The following is a 27630-nucleotide window of genomic DNA, read 5'->3' as shown; positions in this document are numbered from 1 at the left end:
TGTGTGTGTGTGTGTGTGTGTGTGTGTGTGTGTGTGTGTGTGTGTGTGTGTGTGTGTGTGTGTAGCCTCTGAGATGTAGTGAAGTAGAAGTTACAGTATTGAAAATACTCCAGTAAAGTCAAAATACATCAAAATGGTTCTTAAGTACAGTACTTGAGTAAATGTATGTTCCACCATGGTAGAGACTTGTACAGTCTATCTATGCCAAAGTGAACTGAAGCTGTTCTGGCGGCTCTTGGTGGCCAAACACCGTACTACACTAAATGTATATTGGTTTTTAGGGGGATACCACAAGTAAAAATATTTACTCATTCCGCAGAAAATGCAGTTTGTAAAATACTTTATAAATTTCTACAAGCTCTCAACGCGCCGCGTTGAGAGCTTGTAGATTGGCTATTTTCAAATAGTAGATCGGCTATTTTCAAATAGACAAAGTATAGGTCTGAAGTGGTTAATGTATGTTTTGTAATAATAATCCAAATCTACAAACTTCTAACTAGTAACTAAACTTTTCATGTCAATAAATGCAGTGGAGTAAAAGTATAATATTTGCCTCTGACATAGTGGAGTAGAAGTAAAAGTATTGAAAAATGGAAATACTCCAGTTAAGTAAAAAAATACCTCATAACTGTACTTAAGTACAGTACTTGAGTAAATGTACTTAATTACTCTCTAACACAGCCCCCATTTTAAACAATGTTTGCCAGACCCAGGGGGTCGGCCTACTACAGGAGGCTTTGTCTGTCGGCCTGTTGGTCGGTCTGTCCCTCTTTTCCTCCCCAGCCATTCAGGAACGTTTCAGATTTCAACCACCAGGGACAACAGAGCAGGTCTGGACTTGCTACCATTTGAAGCAGCAGTGAATGGGGACACTAACAAACATTGAATTACCTTTAATTCAACTGGTTTCAACTGGTGTCATGTGCCGTGTAACTTTAGGCAATTTTGTAGTTCTACATAACGTATTTCAGAGGTTTATTACTACACAAGCAGCATTGTAAATTACCTAAACTTGAAAATGCTGGATTCAAAGCCCTTCTGCCCATATTCTGTGCACTGACTGACAAGGGACAGGTGAATGTAATCAGACTGGAAGGTTAGTTGGTCTAGCCTATACACAAATCTACAACCAAATACTACAAACACACAAAATGCCTAAAATGATTTATACTTTTAACTTATAAAGTGGTTTGTAGGTATGTTGCCTATTAGGAATTTGTTCCTTCTGGGTCTAGCAGAACCAGGTCTCCTGGTCTTGTGTATCTCTGGGAGCCCAATCTACACTTTCCATGTGAGGGTTCAATTATTAGACCCCTGGTGCCGGTGGGTCAGACTAACAGAAAAAGTACATCAGTAAACCAGGGGAAGGTTTCATGGGTGTGTGAATTACACCTAATGCCACATCTTTCTTTTCATTTCCAACGTTTCCAATGTTTATTATAAACATTACCATCCCACTGAGATGAGATTAGACCTCCAATTCAAGAGTCAGACCAACATTTGCCATGGTTCAAACTACACATTTTATTACATTAATGGATATTTACATCATTTATAGATATTTACATGGATATATGAGATCTGCCAGATCTGCCAGTGTCCCTTTTATGCCCATATATGGAGATCTCTGTATCTGTCACTCCTTGTCCGTCATTGATGGAGCTGTTTTTTCCTTATCACCCACACAAAGTACCAGACATATTTCATAAAGGCGACAAAGAAAATTCAGACTCGAACACAGGCAGCCATTGGATGTAGTGAAATATCTTGTATTAACAGACAGAGAGATATGGAAGGTTACAGTATCACAGGTATTAACGCATCATCGGTCGTCGTCTCTCTCAAGTTTACACTGGACTTTAACAGCGTCCGTTAACATAAACATATGACATGGAAGACAGATCAAGCGTCCAGCCGTCGGAGGTGTAATCCTGCCATTGGTGGAGAGTGATGATGCTAGTTGTCGTCAGATGAAGATGATGAAGATGATGAAGATTAGGATGGTATATGATGAAGATGATGATGATGGTGTGACAGTTTATCTTTGGACAAACAGCATCCACATGTCTGGGTCAACACGTTGACCTCGGCTCTGACCGGTCACTGGTCAGTGATGACTTCGTGACACTGAAGGAAGGGTTATGCATTGGAGAAGAACACTGAGATAGTGTTCTCAGAACAGATAGCCACAGAAAGCCTGTAGCTAGTTTGACCTTGCATAGACAGAGAGAGAATAGGAGAGTACAGAAGCACATTTAACATGACTGAATTAGGCCAATATGACCATTATATTAATTTGACATTTAAAGCAGGTTTATGGACACTAGACAAATTATGATCAATCAAGATTAACTCTATCAGTCATAAATACAGTAAGTGACGTGTGTTGGTATAATAAGTACAGTACATGTAAAGGAATTTGTTATAATGGCAGTGAGTCAAAGAGCAGCGATATCTATCATGCATTCTGCTGAATTTCCTTTTTGGAACCCTTACACAAATCCCCCATGGACTTGTGCATCTGCTATTTATGGGGGAAAAAAGTTAAATCTGGAAAGCATTGGGAAATCTTTAACAATCTTTTCTGGAGGTCCCTGGCGCAACATATTTTTGAGGTGGGGGGTCAGCAGCCAAATACATTTACATACAATTGACATGAAAAAGTTTGAGAACCAAATTGACCCTAATGAGGTAGAGAGCCTATATGATGTGATCTTGCGTTGCGTTTTCAGCGCAATAACCCCCGGCAATGCTGGTCAAGCTGTTGATGCAGCCAGTGTAGATTTTGATTTAGTTTCAGTCATAGTCTTTTGAATAAAATTCCATTCAGTTTTTGTCATATTTTAGTCATCTGAAATGTTTTAGTTTTTGTGTAGTTTTAGTCGACTAAATACCATAAGATTTTAGTCGACTAAATATACAGTTGATTTAGTCGACTAAAATGTATTTTGGCAGGCCTTGATGGCGTCGTAATGGCTGATTTAACACTTGGTTGCAGGCTGAAAATAGTCGATCTACGACGCGTTGTGAGCTTGTAGATCTGCTATATTCAGAGTGCAACACCCTAGCGCAACCAAACATAAAATGACTTGTCTTAGTTCTACTGGATCTCTTCTCCACTAGTCTCTCCCCAACATTTCTATTTTTTTGGCTAGTTTTTATTTGTTGACGAAATTGTCAATATATTTATATTTATCTTAGTTTTAGTCATCATAGCTTAGTTTTTTATTTCGTTTTTATTTCGTTTTTGTCAGTGGAAAAAAGTAGTCGATAAACTTTTTTTCGTCATAGTTTAAGTCGACAAAATCAACACTGGATGCGGCACAAGGTGACACTTTTTCTGCTTAAAATCATACCTTTTGGGCCCTGCAGGGGCCCTGGTCCCACAAACAAACCTCTGCTGGTTTATCCTACCTAGTCCCTTCAATCACAACCATTCTGGGGTAATTTTTATGTCTTTACTTGTATGTTGTGTGAACCCCAGACAGTTTTTAAGTTAACCTCCTAATGTGAACCCACTGAAATTCAAACTAAATGTGTACCAAGACTCTAAGGGCGGCTTCGTTGGATCCGTTTGAATCAAACCGTTTCCGAGTACGCTTGGCTGGCCAGCATTCACACTGGCCAAGACTCGAGATAGAATGTCATTCACAGAAGAAAAGTCACTCTAGAGTGAATAATAAAGTTTGACTGTGTTCCTGACGTTGTCTTGAGTTATAATAACAACAGATCAACAATACACAACCAAAGCAGTGTGTGCACTGGTATTTGAAACCTCGAAATGTAACGTCGTCTGTTAATATGATATTGGCGTCACGGACGCATCCTTGGTATGACGTCACGGACTAATCCTTGGTGTATTTATCCTTATAAATACGTTCGCCACACATGTGTTTTTTGTTTATTATTTTTCACGGCTCGCGCTACTCAAACACTAGCGGGATTATTATTTCTTGTCAACATTCAAGTAGAACTATGAGAAGGTATAACCCAGCTAAAATAATGCGTCATTATAAAAAATATATAAATGATATATGATTAGCAGTCCACTTCCTTCTCTTGGTACGGATGGATTCACACTGCCGCGTTCCGTTCCCGACTCCGCAGCAATCGGACCCGAGACTACCTCCCAAGGTGGTTTCGGGTACGGTACGGTGATGCGTTACGGGGAACGGTTCGCTACGTTCACACTACCACAACATCTGCCATGTGGTCCGGGGTGCGCACCCGGGACCATAGTGTGAAAGCGCCCTAAGACTCATAAGATTTCATAAGATTGAAAACACACGTCCCTGCTTCTGGTGACTTGTCCTTCTAATGCCCCGCCCCACACACCTATGTCGCAATGCCGATCCGACCCATATGCCCATATATGGAGATCTCTGTATCTGTCACTCCTTGTCCCTTTAATGCCCATATATGGAGATCCCTGATGTCATCAGTCTATGGGCGTGCCTCCTTTTGTGCCCATATATGGAGATATCTGTATCTGTCTGTTAACATGTCCCTTTTATGCCCATATATGGCGATCTCTGTATCTGTCACTCCTTGTCCCTTTAATGCCCATATATGGAGATCCCTGATGTCATCTGTATATGCCCATATATGGGCATGCCTCCTTTTGTGCCTCCTTTTGTGCCCATATATGGAGATCTCTGTATCTGTCACTCCTTGTCCCTTTAATGCCCATATATGGAGATCCCTGATGTCATCAGTATATGGGCGTGCCTCCTTTTATGCCCATATATGGAGATCTCTGTATCTGTCTGTTTACCTGTGTCCCTTTTATTCCCATATATGGAGATCCTTGATGTCATCAGTACATGCCCATACTGTATATGTCATATGTCATATACGTCTGATTCATAGTGACAGGCCTCTATACAGTATATGGGCATGCCCATATATGGGAATGCCCATATATGTCGTCGTGATGTCACAATGAGTCACCCGTGCCCAAATATGGAGTTCCAAATCTGGGCACGGGTGACTCATCGTGACATCACGACGACACGGCACAGGTGACTCATCGTGACATCACGACGACAGGAGTAAGCAGCCAAACGGTATAAAAGCTGCACATTCCTGTTAAGGACAACGCAGTTGCCTGAGCTTGAAGACTCTCCAAACGCTTTCTTCTGGAGCGACACTTGGTACAGTACGATTGCTGTAGTCACCACCTAACGAAGCCATCTCTGGATCACACGGGCAGCTGGTTAAGTTCTGATCGGACACCACTACTGCCAAGTGGCCAATCTATAATCAATTATTTTCCCCAACAGTATTCTTTTTAACACCCAGAGTCTCTGAAAGGCGTTTCAGTCTCTGAAACGAAAGAAGCCATACGATGTCCTTGAAGCCCGTGAAGATGGATTTCGCCAAGACATGGAAAAAGATCAAGCCGACAATCGAGGCAGTTCTGAGACTTCACCGTTCTGTGGACAGAGCTACATGGTGTGACTGCCATGATGACATTTATTTCTTGTGTATTGCAGAACCAAATCCCCAAAGCCTGGCTATAAACTTATACACAGCAACCGAGGAGCTTCTGGAAACACATGTCCAGCAGTTCTGTGAAGAGATAATAAGCGAGGAGATAAGTCATTCAGAGAGTGCCTTTTTTAAGTACAGGGAAAAGTACGACAAGTACACGGAAAGTGTGCTGCACATGGACAGCTTGTATTCCTATTTCAACAACAATAGAGGCTCCCTTATAAGAAAGGAAAGACTCCTGGAGATTAGAGAGCTGGCGAACAACATATGGCTGGAAGTGATGATCCCTCCTCTCATCGACAAGGTGATTCTGCAAATGACCGGAAAGGAAGTCCCAGGGTCATCTACTCCTAAGTTGAAGAAGAAGAAGAAGTCTTTTCTGGATTTCGAGCAGGGATTTCTGCAGGGATTTCTGGAAAAAATGGGAAAATATTACGAACAGGAAGCCTCCATTCTACTGCAAGAGTTGAACTGTTCACAGTATATGGAAAAGGTTGTAGCGCAGTTGAAAGATGAGGAGGTGCGATTTCAGAAGTACCTTCCCGGGAGCACCTGCGTCAAAGTCTCCCAACTATCCAAGCAGAAGATGGGAACCGCCCACAAGGACCTGCTCCTTGAGGAGTGTGAGAACATCATTCGGCAAGAGAAGACAGACGACATGGCCAACATGTACACCCTATTGCGGGGTGTGAACCATGCTTTAAATCTCATGGCCCAGAAGCTGGAGGCCCATATCTACAATGAGGGGCTCCGAGCCACCAGCAACCTCGCTCAGGTGAATATGTCATACCAGTTTGTCGAGTCTTTGCTGGAGGTACACGGTAAATTTATTCAGCTCATTAACACAGTTCTGAATGGGGAAACGCGGTTCCTGAGTGCACTTGATAAGGGTTTGACGTCTGTGGTAAACGACAGGGAACCCAAGTCCTACTGCATAGTCCCTGAACTACTGGCCAGGCACTGTGACAAAGTGCTGAAGTCTGCAAAGGGAAAGACAGAGGATGAACTTCATGACAAGCTGAACAGCCTAATCACAGTGTTCAAATACATCGATGACAAGGATGTCTTTCTGACGTTCTACAGCAGAATGCTATTGAGGCGGTTAGTAGATGGCCTGTCATGGTCAATGGAGACAGAAGAAGCCATGATCAACAAGCTAAAGCAAACTTGTGGCTACGAGTTCACGAGCAAACTCCACAAAATGTACACGGACATCGAAGTGAGCGGAACCCTCAACGTTAAGTTCAACGACTACATCAAGACCCAGGAGACTGTGGTAGATCTTGGCATCAGATTCCACATCTACGTTCTACAGGCAGGAGCCTGGCCCCATACACACATCGCCTCCCTGTTCACCTTCCCTCAAGAGCTAGAGAAGAGTGTAGAGATGTTTGAGTTGTTCTACAATGAGAAGTTCAGCGGTAGAAAGTTGACCTGGCTGGCCCATCTCTGCACAGGCGAGGTCAAGATGAACTACTTGTCCAAGCCCTACGTGGCCATAGTGACCACATATCAAATGGGCATACTGCTGGCCTTCAACAACAGCCAAACGGTGGAGTACAAGGAGCTGCTGGACAGCACCCAGATGAACGAGGAGAAGCTACAGAGCACCATCAAGTCTCTGTTGGATGCCAAGATACTCAAACACAACTCAGAAAAAGAGGAAATAGAGGCAGAGTCCACATTTTCGTTAAATATGGACTTTACCAGTAAAAAGATGAAGTTCAAGATCGCGTCAGTGCAGAAAAACACGGCACAGGAGGGAGTGCAGGTTAGGAGCACTGTAGATGAGGACCGAAAACATTATTTACAAGCTGCTATAGTGAGAATCATGAAGGCCCGGAAGGTGCTGCGATTCAACAACCTCATCCAAGAGCTCATCAGCCAGTCCAAAGGCAGGTTTAACCCCAGCATCAGCATGATCAAGAAGTGCATGGAGCACCTCATCGATAAGGAGTACATCGAGCGCAGCCAGAGCTTGAAAGACGAGTACATCTACGTGGCTTGAAAACAAGAAGGGCCAGAAGCATCCTTGATGTCATTAAAAGATGATTGGCAAAAAAAAAGAAGAAAAAAAAAAACTTAAATTCTTTGACTTGTTTTCATTTTCATTGTGTTAAAGGAGAATCTTGGACTAAAGTTTTCTTACCTTTTCTATGACGTTATGATATCTTAGGATGAATGGTACAGTAGAAAAATGTCATAACTCCACCCCTGAGCCGCCACAGCTTAAAAGGTGCGCGGATAGGCCTTAGGTTAGATCACATATTTTAATTGCTTTTTTTTATTATTTTTTTGTGAGATCTGACGTTCATAGTGACAGAACACTATGCAAAAAAAAAAAAAAAAAAAAAAAGTCTCGCTAGACGAGATTTCAATCTCGAGATTTCAATCTCGTCTAGCGAGACTTCTTTTTTTTTTTTTTTTTTTTTTTTGGGACAGTGTTTTTTTTTGGGACGCACCTTTTAAGCTGTGGCGGCTCAGGGGTGGAGTTGTGACATTTTTCTACTGTACCATTCATCCTAAGATATCATAACGTCATAGAAAAGGTAAGAAAACTTTAGTCCAAAATTCTCCTTTAATGGTACAATAAGACATCAGGGGTGTGGCTCTTTCGGAGCGGGAACTTTGGGGGGGGGGGGGGGGGGGGGTTGGGAGGGGTAACATACACTGTTTTTGTATGCTTTATGTTATTGACCTGTATGTGAAAGTATAAAATAAAGAAACCTTGAAAAAAAAAAGAAAAAAGATGACAGGCTGTCTGGTCAACACAAATACACAACCTCAACATAACTACTCAACTGACTTCAAATTAAAGTTAGATATAAAATGTAATGTGGAAATAAATGAGTGGACTGGTAAAAAACATCTGTCCACCAACCTTGCACAAGATATGAGCACCGCAATCTGTCACTTAACACTATTATGCAACATCCCATTGGAACTTATGCAAAGCATTCTACTTGTGTCTTAGTTAAAACCTAATGTATGACTCAGACCTGAATACGATTACAAGAATGAATGTGTCTTGTAAAGGGCAATTAAACTGAAAACATTTGTTTTAATAGAGAATGTTTGTCAAATTAACAGCAATGGTTAAATCAATTAAATCGATTAGTTTGATTAAATGTCACACCCCTACTGTGGAATTCCTTTGTCATGTGGGTCACCAGCACTATTTTGCCCTTCAAACAACTCATCAGGTTGTGTCTATAGGCCTGTAACAATTAATACATAATCGCCTGATCGCAATTACGTTTGCATAATCGTTGTTTCCATAAATCTGTATTAAAAAAAAACAGCTTGGGTGAAAGTAAAAGAAATGTCCATTTCCATGTTGTTGTCCACAATCTCTGGATCACTTTCAATCTGGCATCCCTGTTTAGGGCATTTGGAGCAACATGTTTACATTATTCATTTATTTGTATTTCTCATGCTTTGTATATTATATTACATTACATTACATTGTAATATTATCATATTATATTAACAAGTTATTTGTCATACATGGCCAGTGCATTTTCTGTTTAAAAAGCCTAAAAGGCAAACATAAAAGCAAATTTTTTAATACAGTATGTTCCATTGTTCAATGCCAAAAAAACAACAATCAACCAACAATCGTAAGTAAGACAATTAATCGTCTAAAACTAAAACGGTCACGATCGTGACGGCCCTACTTGTGTCACCTGGTTTGGAAAAGCCTGATAGTCCATGTCAACAGGTGAGAGGCTCAGTAGACGGCCATCATCACACACACCTGAGCCTCTTCTTCACGGTTCATGACAGAGGTGTTCTCAGGTGGGATGTTACGACCACCGGCGCTGACTGCCTCATTGAAGCTCTCATAGCCAGCCTCCGCTCTCGGAAAGACATCACTGCAAGGCACACACACATCGGTGCCATTTGAGATCAAGGCCAAACTGGCATTTTCTTGTGGCGAAAAACTCCCAGAATCTGCATGGCATGGCTGACACGAAATATCTGTTTGTATGGGAGAGTATGGACCCAGCTGTATATTGAGGCCCTGTTGACTGGTAACCAGACCGACTAGCGTCTTTGGATCAGGACGGCCGTGGATTGAAATGTCCCCTTCCCTACGATGGCAGCCAGGACCACCAGACAATTCCGGTCGCATCTGGTTCGCATAGCTGCCGGACATCATGTCTTTTTGACAGCTGTTGTAGCCTCTGTTGTCGAAACTCAATGCCCCAGACATCGGGCTCAAGTCATTACCTCCGTAGTCGCTGTTTGGCGATGTCACAGCGCTGTCTGTCTCTGATGATGTCATGGTGAGGTGGGGGAGGGCTTGGCGCAGCGCTGCGTGAACATTGGCAATGATGTTGCCGTTGTCACAGAAGATGTTGCCATGATAACCCGAGGATGGCTCAGTGGTGCTTCCAAAGCTCTCCTGGTGGTTCCCATCATTGGTGAACACCTCAGACCTGAATGATGTGAAATGAAAAGTTAATCACAGCTCATAAAGTATTACCCGTAATCATACAATTAACAATCCTGAGTTCACAATGTTCACTGTCCTTTTTTTTTACATTACAATCTATAAGGGCCAAAGGGTAATCATATTGAGGGGGGAAAGGCAGCTGCCTTTAAATTAAAAGGTGCTGGCCACTGTGCTTTGTTTGGCTCAGCCGCAGCGATTTCAAAAGTTGAGAATAGTTAAAACTTCCGAGAAATGCACATGGGACGCTGACAAATTACGATAAACGGTATCTTGAGATTGCTGGTTCAACCCTCCGAAACAGGTTTTTCGAATTGCCTCTCGCGTAGCCTGAAGTAACAAGCTTTGAAACGAGCTTCATCCAGACAGAGTTCCTGCACAAGGTTGTGATCTGTCCCTTACCGCTGTCGGGGGTGGAGGATGTTGTGTCTTACAGTGTGACTGTGAACACAATACATATAAAACTGTACTAACCACTGATTGTCTTCATCTTCATCCTTTTCAGTTGAGTCCAGGTAGACAGAGGAGATAATGGGTTGTGGAGGCTGTAGGAACTGTATTAAAGATCATAAAAAGGAATATTCATCAGATCCACAGTTTTGAAATACTTTTTAAAATCATTAGTTGTTGTTTTTTACAGGTAAAGCTGAATGAACTTGATGGGTTTCTAGAATCCAAAGTGCACCATTTAACAGTACGTCATTTCAGATGTATTGCCTTTAAGTTTTATTATATAATGAAACCTTAACCTATAGTTAATGTCAAATGTAGATGGAGGATTACACAAAACATTAATGGCTTGATAACTTGTGGTTCACAAAGTACATTATTATTATAGAGCACTTTTCATGAGGTAAACAACCAGACACATTTGCCAAAAACCTGATTGTATGTTCTGTAAGGTATGTTCTATACTTTATGATTATAAGTTACTGTATGTTTCATACTATGATTATGTGTTCTGTAAGGCCAGGGACACCAGGCCACACGAACATGAAAATTATTAGGACAGCCTCTCTCAGGCGTGGTCTCTCGCTATCTCTCACCTACTGCTTTGGTGTGGGTACTTAAGCAAACAATAGAGATGTTACCAGGTGTTAAATGTTAAAACTTACAACGTAGGATTTAGCAGGGAGACCTGCATAATGTGGGGGACAGTTGATTAAGCTTTTGCATAATATACTGTAGCTTTTACAGTCTCCGCACAGAGCTTTTAATTTCGAGTGGCAGTGTTACGGCATGGGCACACGGCATGTGCCCTGCAGTGAACTAGTGACAGAGTTAGTTTATTGATTCCATGTAACAATAGTGATCCTGTATTGTACACACAAAGACTCACCATTTGCTCTGATGCTGGAACCATGGTCAGAAGATTGGAGTAACATTTGGGAATGTTGTCCCAATATTTTGCTTTGTACCTACAATCAGTGGATAAAGAAGTCAATGAGAAAAAACTGAAACTACAGAAATAATTGCAGGATTAAAATGTGATGTCTTTCTAGCATCTCATTTATAAAAACAAAAATACCCTTTATTGTCAGGATGGTTCACTTGTGAAGGTTAGCAGCAACCTACTGATCTAATCACACACCTTAATCACTTTCTCCCTGTTTTTGGCATGTCATTTTAGGAAAAAATATGTTTAAAACATTTTGAAGATTTTCATAAAGCTGCAATTCATAACTTGTATGTTCTACCCAGGATTTTAAGCTGGGTGCCCACTAGTGTTGATTCTGACAGCAAATTTTGATTTAGTTTCTGAAATGTTTTACTGTTAGTCTAGTTTTAGTTGACTAAATATCATAAGATTATAGTCGACTAAATCTACAGTTGATTTAGTCGACTAACATGTATTTTGGCGGTGCCTTGATGGCGTCGTAGTGGCTGATTTTACACTTTGTTGCATGCTGAAAATAGCCGATCTACAAGCTCACAACGCGTCGCAGCGTGACGCGTTGTGAGCTTGTAGATCTGCTATTTTCAGAGGGCAACACCCGAGCACAACCAAACATAAAATGACTTGTCTTTTAGTTCTCCTGGATCTCTTCTCCACTAGTCGCCCCCCCCCCCCCCCCAACATTTTTGTCTAGTTTTTATTTGTTGACGAAATTGTCAATATATTTCGTCTTAGTTTTTATTTAGTTTTTATTTTGTCAGTGTCAGTGTCAGTGAAAAAAGGTAGTCGACGAACGTTTTCCGTCATAGTTTTAGTCGACGAAGTCAACACTGGTCCCCACAAGCGCTGACATTTCTACTGTTGAGGGAAAAGCCCGTTTGGATATTTGCGCAATGACCTTCATGCAATATCTCTTGCCAATCAGACCACATGATGTAAATGTCTCAATAGAAGAGCATGTAAACCCCAGTTGTGTTAGTTATTTTGTATTAACGTAAACATACAGATTGGTTAAAATAACATTTTATTCATTATGAAAAGTAATGGATTGCAGCTTTATCAAAGAGTAATGAACAGAGTTTACAGTAATAGTATGTCTATCTATGCTCTATAATACAGTATGTATTGTCAGATTGACTTACTTGGCATAGCAGCACAAAACAGTGCAGCTGACGATAACCACAGCAATGCAAAGGCCGATAATGAGGCCCTTCAGACGTGTGTGAGCAGAAGGGGCTGCCAATTCAAGAAGAATACAAGGTCAAATACAGTAGCCTACCAGCCAACACACTGAAAACATGGGTAATACACATGAATTAAAACATCCATACATGCAAAATAAATTATTTATTTATTTATTTTCATGACTGAAACATATTTTTTTGGCATAGTGGTTAATAGTAACTCACATACCTACAAACTAACTAGTTCAAACTAAGGCAGTAGGGACTTTACGCCCTAACTTAGGACTGAACTTAAGTTCAGCTGGTGCAACCTACACAGATGACAATAGAAAGGAGGTCTATAAATGCATTCCAATACCACTGACAACAGACTTCAGTGACAGCTACTTACGAGTTGTGAATTCCTCCTCATTGCTGCTGTCACTTAACAACGAACTGTTCGGGTATCTTGTTCTGACAGTGACCACATAGACACTGCTTGGATCCAGCTCTCTCATTTCAAAAGAGTGTGTTGTTGAAGACACATTTCGAGAGATCTAACATAAACAAACGGTAGTATACAGAAGGGGAAAAAAGTGTTGTAAGAGTTTTTTTCTCTGTACCCTGAGAAAGCAGGTCTCTGTGTGAGTGCACTTTACTACTGTAAATTAATATTACAAACATGTCAAATGAATGTTATATCATCGCTGTCTGTCGGAAGGAAACCTTGCATGTCCAAAACCAATCATTTTTTATTAGTATAAAATATAATTTAACAGTGAAAAAAGCTCACAACATGTCGCGTTGTGAGCTTATAGATCTGCTATTTTCACTACTTTTGTGTGACACTCTTGTATGTTGAAGTAGGGTAGGCCATTCATTTATGAAAAAAACAAACAGAAAAGGTTCAAATGTGGAGATACAAAGTTTCTGCCCGCCAGCAACGATATCAAACAGGAAGCTTGTGTGATGTTGACCCTACCTTGGTGCTGTCTCCTTTCTTGCCATAGGTTACCAAAGCAATTAAATCCTTTAATCCGTATCGGTGGCTGTAGTGTGTGTCCCATGTCACCTTAAAATTCCTCATTCCAGAGTTGTTCACTGTGATCGTAGGGGCTTGGGGCATTACTATGAAGATTGAAAAAACATTACATGATGATGCATGTTTGTAAGCTGAAATGAAAATGTTATTCCTTACACATTACACTTATTATCTGTGAATTGCGGCCTAAGGGCACGGCCCCACCGCACTTTTATTTTACCTCTGGGGCGGAATCTGCCAATGCTTTGTCAATGTAAATGCGTGGATTCTTGGTAAAAATCCGCAAGACCAAGAATCCACGCATTTGCAGTGACAAAGCATTGGCAGATTCCGCCCCAGAGGTAAAATAAAAGTGTGGTGGGGCCGTGCCCTTAAAATATAAAAACAAATGAGAAGCCAGGAATATTTTAAGAATCTTAACCACTGAAAACCAGTGGTTAAAAATAGTGTTTTGAGAAGTTACCAAAAAATCATATAGACATATATACACAGACCGTTTCTATACACACACACACACACACACACACACACACACACACACACACACACACACACACACACACACACACACACACACACACACACACACACACATACATATATATGTATATATTTCCTATATATATATATATAGGAAATATATATATATATATATACAAATTTACAAGATGTAATAATAAAAATAACAGATCTACAAACTGACACGCTATGAGGTTGTATATCTGCTATTTTTGAATAGCCAAAGTACATAATATGGTAAAAGTCCCCCACTTTGAGAACCAGTGCTATAGGCTATACTCTTATCTTCCACAGGACACTTTAGCTTTGTGAGAGTTGTTTCTGTTGGTGTAAATGTAGGGAGGACTTGTGCATAAGTAAGACCAACTCACGGCTCTTATAGATGTTGATGGCAATGGACTTCAGCTGCTGGCCACCTCTCAGAAGAGTTGCTGTGAGGTCGTCATGTAAATCGATGTACAGGTATTCGAGAGAGCATTTACACTCAGCCGTGGGTCCATCTTCATGCTTGAAACTGCAAGACTCCATTCTGTGACAAGCAGGCTATCAGCATTCAATATGATTGGGAAATATGTCTCTCTCTCTGAAGCAATTTACAAGAAATGATACTCACTCTGTAGCATTAGGTTTCTCAATCGATGTGATGTTCATAGTGTATTCTGAGCAGTTTGTCTGGTCGTTTGGAGGTGTAAAATGACAGAACACACTGACATAGTCATTGTAACAGTCAAAATGTCGACCCGCCTCACTTTCAGCTCCTGAATGGAAACATAGATTAGAAAAGGTAACGTGCTGACAGTGCAATAGGCGTTTATACATACACACACATATATATATACACAATGTCACAGTTTTGAAAACAGACCAGACACTGCTTACCAGAAAAACACATCATGGCCAAAAGTTGAGTGAACATAAAAGGCAGGATGAATGACATCCCTCCACAAACACACCTGCAATGAAACACCTCACTTATGAATATATTTATGGCTTATGTATTCATTATTATACTTAAGGATTCATTTAAGCAAGGGAGAAAACTAACAGTAGTGGAAAGTAATTAAGTACATTTACTCAAGTACTGTACTTTTACTTCTACTCCACTACATCTCAGAGGAAAATGTTGTACTTTTACTCCACTTTAAAACTTTAGTTACTAATTACTTTGTAGATTTTGAATATTATTACAAGACATACTGTATACCCACTTCAGCCTTATATGCATTTCGGCCATTTGAAAATAGCCGATCTACAAGCTCACAATGTGTCGCGATGCGACGCATTGTGAGCTTGTAGATCTGCTATTTCAAAAGATGTTTAAACATTTGAAAACTTGAAATCGGACATTCTGCATAATGAGCACTTTTACTTTTGGCACTTTAAGTACATTTTGATGCCAGAACCTTTGTACATTTACTCAAGTACATTTAGAATTCCGGACTTTTGCTTGCAACAGAGTATTTATATATTGCAGTTTTGATACTTTTACTTAAGTAAAAAATGTGAGTACTTTTTCCACCACTGAAAACAAATAATAGTTATTTACCGTCTCGACAGCATGTCGTGTGTGAATCCTTTTCTTCTGGAATCAGGGATGCAATCCACATTGCGTTATGTTCCAGACTGGTCCATGAAAGCTTACAGGAAGTGTGTGTGTGTGTGACCTCACCTAACTTCTCTGGAAGTGCGGCCCATTTCCTCACAGTAGAGGGAGGAGGGAGGGAGGGGAGGAGAGGAGAGCGCCTGCGGTGAAGTTAGTTTCATAACAGAGCTACTTGCAGAGGTGGGGACTTGGACTCGAGACTCGAGACTCGACTTGACTTGAAGTCCCGATTTTGATGACTTTAGACTTGCTTGACCAAATCAACAATAGACTTGGACTTGCTTGGGACTTGAATGCCAAAGACTTGAGACTTGACTTGACTTGAACGCTAAAGACTTGAGACTTGACTTGACTTGAGCCCTCTTGACTTGAAAATTCAAGTCTTTTCAAGTCACTTTCAAGTCACTTAAGCAAGCCAAAAATGTTTAAAAAGTGTGCATCAACTATAATGTTATTAGTCAGAAATCCCGGCCGTCAGTGACACCTAGTATAGTGTTGCCAAAGCTGCTTATTTACCCTAACTTTTGGACAAACTTTGGCTTGTTTTTGGCTTGTTTTTGGAAGTCGGTTCGCTTGTTTCTCTCCCGATATTGCACTGGCCCACATGTTGCACGTTACCAAACAAACAACACACCGGCTTCACTCCTGCCGTCACTGCTGGAACTGAAGCCAGGTGGAATAAAATGTCAACTCCAGCAGTTATAGCTTTCGGTTTTAAAGATTACAAGGTGGAAGACAAGACGAGAAAAGCAGTATGCAAGGCAAGACCTATACTTCACATTAACATTACGGCGTGCTTAAGAGCAAACTACAGTATAACCAGTGGTGGAAAGTAACTAAGTACATTTACTCAAGTACTTTACTTAAGTACAATTTTGACTTATTTTTTACTTTACTGAAGTATTTGCAATTTTCAGTACTTTACTTCTACATTACAGTCATTTAGCAGACGCTTTTATCCAAAGCGACTTACAGTAAGTGCATTCAACATAGGTAGGGAACGAAACTACTAATCACCAGAAGTCCTAAGTGCATTTTCTGCAAAAACAAGCAACCAAGAGTATACCTACTGTAGCACTAAGGTAAAAGTGCAATATATCAGCTACCTACTTCTACTCAACTACATACATATCAGAGGCAGATATTAGCCTACTTTTACTCCACTACAATTATTTGAAAACTTTAGGTACCAGTTACTTTGTAGATTTTGGTTATTAATACAAAACATACATTGACCACTTCAGCGCTATATACATTTCCTCTTCTACCCCGGATTTGAACGCGGTTTCCAGTACAATTGCTGAAATTTCACCATTGTGATAATAGAGCCTGCCTGCTTGATCAGAGGATACACTGAATTTGTGTCAGATCCTGTGTCTAGGTGAGACATGGCCTTTGACATTATCTAAATGTCTCAATAGAAGAGCAGGGAGACAAAATACAACCACCCTGATTGTATAAGTTATATTGTAGTAACATACTCTACCATACAGATTGTACAAAATTACATTATATTCATTAAAAAGGGCCCTTTTAAACCCTGTCCTCAAGGAGGAAATTAAAAGTACAGTATCTGCGTTCTGTTGGCCCGGAAGAAACCTTGTTTTAAAACAAATGCAAATTGTGAAAAATGCTCATGATTTATGTAAATCTTTACATATCTTGAATTAACATTTTGACTTGTTTGGGACTTGAAACAAAAGGTTAGGACTTGTGTGGGACTCGAAACAAAAGGTTAGGACTTGTTTGGGACTTGAAACAAAAGGTTAGGACTTGTGTGGGACTCGAACCAAAATGCTAAGGACTTGTGTGGGACTCGAAACAAAAAGCTGAGGACTTGGACTTGACTTGGGACTTGGCTGTGTTGACTTGGACTTGACTCGGGACTTGAGAGCAAAGACTTGAGACTCGACTTGGACTTGCAACATAGGGACTTTGTCCCACCTCTGGCTACTTGTAGGGACCATCAACAAAGTACTCTCCATACAGTATGTGTTTATTTAACTTTATAAGAGAGCTACTTAGGGACAATCAACAAAGTACAGTATGTTTTATTGAACTTCATAACAGAGCTATTTAGAGCTATTCAACTACTCTCCATTATGTGTTATATAGGACTATTTCTAAAAATATAGTTCTATAAACACATGAACTTCTGCTTCTATGAACAAACAGCATGATCTTGGAGAATGATGTCTACATTAATGCAGAGGGGTTGACTGTATTTTTAATAAAAAATAAATAAATATATATATATATATTACATGGGAATATTGTATTAAACCTGCTAACTTACTAAAACAAACATGACATCTGTGTATGAGCAAACACAGTTACATGCTGGTAGTAGTACTAGAGCCCTGTTTGGGGCCAGCCCTCTGTTCCCACAGGCCCATGATTTATTTCATTTTTTTCCCATCCACCCTGTTCCCTCATGGAATCTTTTCCAGCCTAAATAAACATAAAAAAGCTCATAATTTTGAAGCATGCACACAAATCTCAATCTTTGTTGGTGACACAATAGTTTTACCATAATTGTTGGAGATTGGCAGGTTATGAAGTAGTCAGGCTATTACACTGACTGCAGTTCCTGACAGAAAATATAGAATATAAATATATGATACCCCCCCCCCCCCTCCATGTAAAGCATCTTTGGATACTTGGAAAAGCGCTTTATAAATCTGAGAAATAATTAATCAATTTTTTCCCCCAATATAACCATGTATTGTTAGTAAGTTGATTATTTCACAAGATAATTCATTGATATTTACCAATGACCAATATTCGTAGAAACTACAGAATTAACAGTTCATACACACCCTGGAATAATCACTGGATTCATTTTAACATGTGAATTTTGAGAATTCAGAGTCTCAACTAAAGACACTGGTGTTTTAACAGGAGAGGCAGAGGGGAAAACAATATAATCAAGGCCATTGATTGTGGCCTCGTGGCTTATAATCTTTTAAGGGACAGAAGGCCAAAGTGAGGCCCTTCATGGTCTCCATATACAGCTCTGGCTGGTTGTAACTCCACTACGCAGTGTCAGATCAGACAGTTTCACAGGTTTGTTCACAGTCCCAGCCTGAATACATTTACATGCTAATGTTGAATTATAGTCATAGTGACACCTACTGGCAACTGGATGTTATTATACTGTCCCTTTTACAAACTACTCTTATTGGAATTGTCATTAGCCTCATAGCATAAGTCGTATTTTAAGGTTTTCAGAAAAGAAGGGCCGACAAGTCACTGTCAAATGTGTTTTTTCCTCATAGTTGCCTATATATTTATCTGCTTTTATTTATATCTGCCTAACTCTACTCTCCTAACACTGCCTTATTCCCTCTGCCCTCTCAGCCTATCAGAATGCTTGTTACATTCCAAAATAATAATTCTTTGACATTTTACATGTAAACAAGCATTCTGATAGGCTGAGTTTGTAGGCAATAACGCATGGTGAATCAGCAATGTTAGGAGAGTCGAGTTAGGCAGATATCACAATTTGGCCAAAATATGACTCAGGCAATTATGCAATGAGGCTAACGTTGTGTTGCTCTGCAGTAATGCATGCATGTTCGGACACGCTGTGGCTGCTGCAAGTCCGGACATGCATGCAGGCGGCTATAGCTGAGTGGTTAGTGAGCCCGCCTAGGGAGCCAGAGTCCCTGGTTGCCCCAGGTACGATTCCAGGCCAGGCCAGCATATGTGTCGATGAAATGAAATTTGTCCCTGAGCAAGACTCTTAACCCCTAATTGCTCACAGGCCCTCATTGGAAATAAGCCCACAAGGACTTTCATGAACTTCCTGTTAAAAGGAATTATTCTTATCCTTGTCTGAGGGACCGATCATTGCTGCTTTTATATTTCCAAACAGGGTTCTAATAATAAGCTCATGTGTGCAGGTGTGACCTGAAAGAAAACGTGATACTCGAGGTTCATACAATGTTAAAGTTGAATCATCTCAGCTGCATTGTTTCATATGAATAATTTTTTTGTGTTAGTTACCCACATCCCAGTTAAGTTATAAAATATCTACATTCTCCCAAGGTTATGCTACATGTTATGTTACAAGTTAAAACATTTTTTTAAAGCTTAACATTGACAGGAAACTAATTGAAAACAATATGTTTTTTATTTGGTTTGTCAGACAAAATGCCATTTGCCATTCTCAAACCATGCTCAATATTTGTAAATAATTGTGTTTTTATTCTTTATGTTCAATAAAACACATGGCTTTCTTATGAATTCTCTGTTCATTAACTACATGAACCCTAGCGTGTATATTCGGGCAAACATTCAATAAAAATAGCAGATCTACAAGCTCACAATGCGGACACGTTGTGAATATACTAGTAGGCTATATGGGTTTAAGTAGCTAATAAACATAATTACAGAAAAGATGGTTAAGAGTCGTTTGCATGCTCTTGGGTGTCCTACTTAGAAGAATACAAACTAGAAAAAGTGCTCCTCGGAGCACAGGTCTCCGCCAGGTCAGGTAAGTTATTGTGGCCTCCTGGTGGCGCTATAATAGGCCAATGTGAAAAGTGTGGCATTTCTTCCTCGGCCTAGTGGGAATGTGCGTGCAAATTTTCACGGAAATCGCACGCCGCGTTCATGATTTGAGACATTTTGTTCAAAACGGACCAATCCTGCAAACCTTGGAAGTCAACCTTAGCCAATCAGGATGGAATATGAAATATCGGACAGATGCGTCTTGATCACATGACTATAGAGATACTGTGTACCGATTTGCGTGATGTTTGGATAAAATCTGAAGGATTAATATCCAAAAATGTATTTGACATAAGTCGGCCTCCTGGTGGCGCTGTAAAAAGCAGATGTAAAAAATGCAGTGCAGATGTTTTTCCTTGGTCTCTAGGGAGTAGGCGTGCAAAGTTTCACGCAGATCGGTGCAGTTATAGTTAAAAATGCAAATCGGCCTGTTATAGCGCCACCATGAGGCTGATGTGAAAACTTTTAAGTGCCATTTCTTCCTCAGCCTAGTGGGAATGTGCGTGTGCAATTTTATGGAAATGGCAAGCTGCGTTCATGATTTGAGGCAGTTTGTTCAAAACGGACCAATCCTGCAAACTTTGGATGGTAACCTTAGCCAATGAGGATGGAATATGGGAAATCGGACAGATCAGGGTTGATCACGTGACTATAGAGATACTGTGTACCGATTTGCATGAGGTTTGGTTAAAAACTGTAGGAGTAATGGGAAAAAATGGGTTTTGCACAAATCGGCCTCCTGGTGGCGCTATAACAGGCCCATGTGAAAAATTTGAGGCAGAGGTTCTGAATTGGCATCCAGGGAGTGTGTGTGCACAGTTTCGCAGCGACCGGGCCAACGGTGCCGGAGATTTGGTGGTAACACACAGACAGGACACACGGACACACGGACGGACGGACGGACAGGGGCGAAAACATACTCTCTTGCCATGCCTTTCGGCCTGGCGGAGACAATAAGACTAAACCATTTCATATACAGTATCACAATACAATTTTACAAAAACAATACAATGGCTTTGAGGGTTGAATGATATTTTGATACAAACCTGTAGTCAGTGAGTGTTCATTATGTAAAGAGCCTGATAGAGATGATAGATGATGAGGGACAGGCTCTGCTGTTATTTATTTATCATCAGTGTTGGGGTTAACACCCAAAAAATTATGTATTGCACATGTTTCGTTAAAAACAAATAAATAATAAAAAATTGAAAGTGTTTACGTATTTACTTCCTGTATAAAGTAATTTGGTGCACTACTAGTTATTAGGGCTGCGCAATATATCCTATTAAGGAAACCTCTGTCCATCAGTCAGTGTCAGTCAGTCAGTCAGTCTGTCTAATCCACATTTTTCTCCTCAGTGGGTTGAGCAATTGATCTCAAATTATACACTGCATTAACCATTAGCATATGCAGACAGTGAGGAAGCCCGTTTTTCGCTTTCCCAAAATGTGTTTTTATTATTATCGTTTTTGTGTTAACACCAGAGATTCGGAGTTCAGGGGTTACAGCCCCGCAGGCTATGGGATCTCTAGCCGCTGGCTAGACCTGGCTTACACACACACACACACACACACACACACACACACACACACACAATGCCAGACAGGCAGAACACACACACGCTGCAAACTTATAAAGGACTTTCATTTAGGGCAAGTGTCCACACAGTACACAGCTTTTTATAAGCGGGAGGGCGCTTTGGATATCATCGCCATAGCACTAGCATGCAGACTGACACGTGCAATGTTCGAATCCAGCTGCAGGTTGTGTTATTAGCACACATAGCTTAGTTGAAACGGCATAAACATCAACTTCTCTTAGTTGTGGGTGGCAACAATTCCACGTTGGGTCTTAAATGACCGGAATTGTCTCTCTCACACACACACACACACACACACACACACACACACACACACACACACACACACACACACACACGCACCAACACGCCAACAGGATTAAATCACTGTCCAAAACTTAAAACTATGCATACCCCAACAGTCTGCATAGTATACAGTAGTATGGCTGTGCACATCGCCGGGTATAGTTGATATTATTATTATTATTATATTGATTTTGTGATATGAGACTAAATATCATCTGGGATTTTGGATATCCTAATATTGTTATATGGTGTAAAGTGTTGTCTTTAATTGGTTTCAATCATTTAAGCCCTCTATTATACTTCAAAAGCATTGTCAAAAATAGCTGATCTGCATGCTCACAACACATCACGACCTTGTGATCTTGTAGATTGCCTATTCTTGCCATTTAAAAAGGGGGGGATATATTATAAGCACAATACGGTATTTTCTGTGTTTTGATCTTGTAGATTGCCTATTCTTGCTATTTAAAAAAAGGGGGGACATATGTTATAAGCACAATATGGTATTTTCTTCACAATAACGATTTGGTCAAAAACATTAGTTTTTGTCCATATAGCCCAGCCCTACAGTTACATTACTCTTGTGTTATTCCGCAGCATCCCAGAGTCATCACTGTGATTGTGCCTGAATGACTGCATGTGACAAATAAAAACTTGATTAATATAACATACACGTTACATGAGCCCACATATCAGCAGCACAAATCACTATTCTAATAAGGACACAAGATCTTTCTTTAAAGACCACTTTGGTTTGGAGCAATTATTTTCACCTTTGGAGTTACATCATGGCAAGGTAACTACACAACCCAAACCTCTACCAAAGTGGTCTTGCCCTTTAATGCTTGTTTTTATGCTCACACACGACAGTGAAATGCACTTCTGGTAAAAGAATTTCACTACTGATAAGATGACAGACATTATTTGTAATGGTGCATATGGCTACTGTAGTGAGTTTTGTACCTATTTATGATCTAGGTCGAATTTGACACAACAGAAAAAACACAGAAAGTACACAGAAAAATATACTCATCTACTGGCAGCACGTAAGGTGCATAATGTTATTCATTAATGAACATATTCACCCAGTATGGTATGGAGTTATTTGTTCTCACGCAGGATCAGAACAGTGTGGTGTGTGCACCATTTAAACGTGAGATGTCACCCAACATCAACCGATCTGATCTCCCCACATACAGTACGAGACAGTGAGGAGGCCTTAAGGAACCATCACCTTTCCTATTCACCCTCTACACAGCTGACTTCCGCTTTAACACAGGCACATGCCACCTACAGACATTCTCTGATGACTCCTCCATTGCCCAGTTGCATCACGGATGACAACGAGCCTCGAGGAGAGCCGTGGTGGAGAGCTTTGATGAGTATTGTGTGTGTGTGTTGACCCCTAGCTCAACATATAGGTATTAAGACCAAAGAGCTGGTGGTTGACTACCGGCAGAGCAAGAAGAGGCCTCCATCTCACTGTCTGTGGGGCACACATGAACAACTAACTAACTGGACTGGACCGATAACTGAGGCCCTCTACAGGAAGGGACAGAGCAAGCTGTTCCCAACAATTCCCCCATGAACAAGAGAGAGAGAGAGAGAGAGAGAGAGAGAGAGAGAGAGAGAGAGAGAGAGAGAGAGAGATAACACCATGGAATACCTGTATGTCAAGTTAGTAACGTATACATTGAATTTGATGGGTCTTAAATGTGTACAGAGAGGAAGAGGAGCTCAGTGAGTCAACTACTAACTCTTATTAACTATAAAGACAAACAAATGAAGTTATCTGTAGAGGTCCCCCCGCCCCCTGGGATAACTTTCCCCCTTACACTGTTGGCTGTTGAACCAGGATTCAGGCATTGCCATGTTTTGGCAACATGGATTGATTTACATTAAGACATTTCAAAATCTGTTTTGATTGGGGCTAATAAAAGGAAATAAAAAGGGAAGACATCTTAGAAACAAAGTCACGTGAACTTTTATTCCCCCCCCCCCAAAAAAAAAATATTTTTTTTGCTAAAAGACTGAGAGTGCCAGTAGATAAACCTTTGATGTTCTATTGGACTGTATCCTGTTGTATCCTGCTCCAATCAAGCTCGTCTAAGTTCTTACAGAGTCAACGTCCAACTAAGTTCAACGGTTAGAACGATGTTCAGATCCCCGGAATAGATACATGACAACTCTTCGCTTTCCAAATAGAGAACAAACATACCATTGTTACAGAGGCAGACAGTACATCCTTTATGGGTGGAACTATTATGACCTGTGGGGAACTGTTGTGGGGATGGTTGTAGTTGTGTTGTCAGACTCGACTGCCGTCACAGGGCTGGACCCGGACCTGGTCACCTCCATGATAATCACCACCGCGATGATGACCAAGAATAAGCCGATAACCACGGCAACAAGCCTTCTGTTCTGACTGACGCGGTCCACGATCGATGGTCTCCTCCGCCTCTTCCCCGATGCTCGGCTCTGAAATGAAACGAAATGTTCCTGTTTCTGTGTGCATGTGTCTGTAGTTCACAGATCTCAACCATCTGACTTCAAACTTGACGGGCATCACCGGGGACCCGAGTGGGAAGTCGGTCGGATCAGCGGATCTACAAAAATATCTTTAAAACCACAAATCCCCATAGATGGAGTCACCTGATGTCATCAACATGATGTCATTAATATAACTACACTCCATATTTCCGCATGCCTGACACGGAAATCCGTATACTGTATGGGCATAAAAGGGACACAGACAGGCAGACGGCTACAACGGGTACTCTGACACGGGTACAGCGGCTATTGCATAACCGGGAGGGGCATACATTTTCAACATGCATCATTCCCGACTTGCATCATTCCCGAGTTAGCCTCGGAAACCCATGCTTTTTTTTTTGTTACAAAAGAAAAAAAGCCTGGGGGAGCCATGCAGGAACGATGGTCTTGAGCCTTGTTATCTCCTAACCAATCAGAGTGCAGAGGGGCGTCGCTCTAAATTTGGTGACGTCAGCGTGCTCCGTGCACAGGCCGGGGGGGGGAGGGGAGGGGAGGGGAGGCGGGGACATAGATTGGTGAAGCAATAGGAAGCCACGCACAAATCCGGGCGGCTGTGTTTGGATCCGCCTTTCAAGACCATCGATTGAGCTCGTAGCCTCAGGCTATTCCCGAGTAGACTGGTGCCCGGAGTCTAGTATAAAATATATACTAGTAGGGCACCGGTCTACTAGGGAACGATGCAAGTCACACTCATTTTGTAAGAATTTCAAGTTAAATTAATTATAGTCAGGCCATTAATCCACTCCACATTTAGCTAAGGACCCTCTGGAACCCTCTGAAGCCCCTTTGAGAAACACTGATCTATGCCATACAACTTTTCTCTCACCGTATGTTTTGGACAAGAAGGCTCTGCCTTCTTGTCTGCCTTCTTGTCTATCTTTGAGACATTTTCTGAACGCTCCCCTGCCTTCTCCGGTTTGTCATTCATCAGGCTCTCCTTCTGGTCACTGGCCGCCTGCTCCACCGCGTTAAGACCCGCCTTACTGTCAGCCTGTACAAGAGAAGTCACATAACTGTTAGAGAGAGAGACAGAGAGACAGAGAGAGAGAGAGTTCTCGGATGTTCTCGGTTGTCAGCTGCATCACAGGTGACAACACGAGGGCGCACGACAACGTGGTGAGGGACTTCGTGAGGTGGAGCGAGGTGAACTGCCTCTGGCTCAACGCCGGCAAGACCAAGTAGATGGTTGTGGATTATTGAAAGGAGCAAGAGGGTCGCTCTGAGTCTGGTCTCTAGTGTCATTCATCGGGAGATGGTGGAGAGATCGTGGATAGCTACAAGTTCCTGGGAGTGCACCCGAACAAACAACTGGACTGGACTGACAACTCTGAGGTCCTCTACAGCAGGGGTCTTCAACAGGGGGTCCGGGACCCTTAGGGGGTCCTCAGAGATACTGCAGGGGGGCCACCAAATCTTTGTGTGATCGGGACTTTATTTATTTTATTTCTTTGACATTAAACATTTGAACCCTAGCATCCCTATTCTGGGGGGAACATTGGCCGAAAATAGACGATCTACAAGCTCTCAACGCATCGCAGACGTGCTGAGAGCTTGTAGAATGGCTATTTTCGGAGGAGAAGTATATAGTACAGGGAGAAAAGAGCATGCCAAGTACAGAGTTAAAGGTCAAGTTTATTGAGGGTTAAAAGTCGTTAAATGTCTGAAAATACACATTAACATGTAGCGGGGGCCCCTACTTCATCGCTCTCTCTCTCAGCTAAGGGGTCCTTAGCCTGAAAAACCTTGAAGACCCCTGCTCTACAGCAAGGGCCTTCTGTGTGTGTAACAGGATGCTGCATAATGTTCTATCAGTCCATAATGGCTCTAGCTCTCTCTTCTTTGCTATTGCATGCTGGGGGGGTTACATTAATGCCGGGGACACGAGCAACCTGAACAGGCTGGTCAGGAAAGCTGACGGGGTGGAGGAGATGATGAAGGTGTGTATAGCGAAGAAGCTGGACGCTTTTATGGACAACCACTCTAATGTGGGAAGGTTTAGCAGTAGTGGTAATGGAGATGTATGACGACTGACGAGGCACACAATGGTCACTCAGCTCGCGCAGTAGACTAGTTGCTCGGAAACAAGCAGTTCAGCATGGTATGGACGCTATTAGACATGTTTACATGTGCACTCTCTTGTTTGTTCCTTTGTCTTGCACTATGCTAGCAATGCTGAGGGTGTAGTGTTTGTATGTTGCATGTCTTATCATATATTTGTTTGCCAACTTACTGATGGTGTTGCTTTGACTGGCTTTGACTGTCTTTCCATCATGTCTTTTCCATCACTACTTTTCCCTGCCCTGTAACTTGTATTTTTAACTGCTGTACTATCTTTTTTCCTTCAAATTTCCCTTGTGGGATCAATAAAGGTCTTATCTTATTAGTCTTATCTTACTACTACTGTTGTTGTACTTCTAATCTACTGTTATTACCTAACCACTGATAAAAAAAATACTACAATTGGTTTAAAAGCTTTGAATACATTTCTGATCTTCTGCTACGTTATGAACCATTCAGACTTTTCAGGTCGTCTGGGACAGGTCTGCTTTTTGATCCCAGAGTCAGAACTAAATGTGAAGAAGTTATTATGTACCGTATATGGAACATAAACTGCAGATCTGCAAACTCTCAGTTCTTTTAAATCAAAGCTGAAGACCTTTCAGTTTGCTGCTGCCTTTTATTGAGCTTTTTGATTCATTTCTTGTACTGCACAGTAACTTTATTTAAAAAAAAATCGGTTGTATTCAAATGTCATTGTATAATGCGTTTCTTTTGAATTTTGCCTTAATGTGCATGTTTTGTGTAAAGCACTATGACTTGCCTTGCCTACACTACAACTACTGTACAGTATATGCCACCTAACAAACAATATTATAGTGGGTCATACATTTATACTGTAACAATCTAAGATGGAACCCATCTCTTTAAGATGTCCAATAATAAAAGTCCGGACTCACCATGTCTAATAGACGGCTTCTTCCAGTGTCAGGTTGAAGTCCAAAATA

At 41.1% G+C, this 27630-nt stretch overlaps 3 protein-coding genes across 3 annotated transcripts; 1 reads left to right on the top strand and 2 right to left on the bottom strand.

Annotated features, from left to right (window-relative positions):
• Positions 1–5347: 5347 nt before the first annotated feature.
• On the top strand, positions 5348–7501 carry LOC308089402 (cullin-2-like; the record flags this gene model as incomplete). Its single annotated transcript, XM_080434097.1, has 1 exon — positions 5348–7501. The coding sequence occupies one exon, from the start codon at positions 5348–5350 to the stop codon at positions 7499–7501; it is 2154 nt and encodes a 717-aa protein (XP_080290223.1).
• Positions 7502–8413: 912 nt separating this feature from the next.
• On the bottom strand, positions 8414–15717 carry LOC308091165 (uncharacterized protein). The gene is made up of 10 exons (XM_080436579.1): positions 15616–15717; positions 14949–15022; positions 14683–14827; positions 14441–14598; positions 13491–13636; positions 12921–13065; positions 12488–12581; positions 11289–11367; positions 10424–10503; positions 8414–9935 (listed from the first exon to the last, which is right to left on the bottom strand). The coding sequence occupies exons 1-10, from the start codon at positions 15627–15629 to the stop codon at positions 9224–9226; spliced, it is 1647 nt and encodes a 548-aa protein (XP_080292705.1). The 5' UTR covers positions 15630–15717; the 3' UTR covers positions 8414–9223.
• Positions 15718–24038: 8321 nt separating this feature from the next.
• Positions 24039–27630, bottom strand: LOC308087208 (uncharacterized protein). Its single transcript, XM_080430923.1, has 3 exons — positions 27583–27630; positions 25452–25616; positions 24039–24550 (listed from the first exon to the last, which is right to left on the bottom strand). Exons 1-3 carry the CDS (start codon positions 27583–27585, stop codon positions 24335–24337), a joined length of 384 nt encoding a protein of 127 aa, XP_080287049.1. The 5' UTR covers positions 27586–27630; the 3' UTR covers positions 24039–24334.

This window comes from Gymnoscopelus braueri (genome assembly GCF_963280865.1).
Source record: "Gymnoscopelus braueri genome assembly, chromosome: 1".
Lineage (NCBI taxonomy): Eukaryota > Metazoa > Chordata > Actinopteri > Myctophiformes > Myctophidae > Gymnoscopelus > Gymnoscopelus braueri.
The sequence above is the reverse complement of the archived record's forward strand: the minus strand, read 5'-3'. Positions and strand labels throughout refer to the sequence as shown.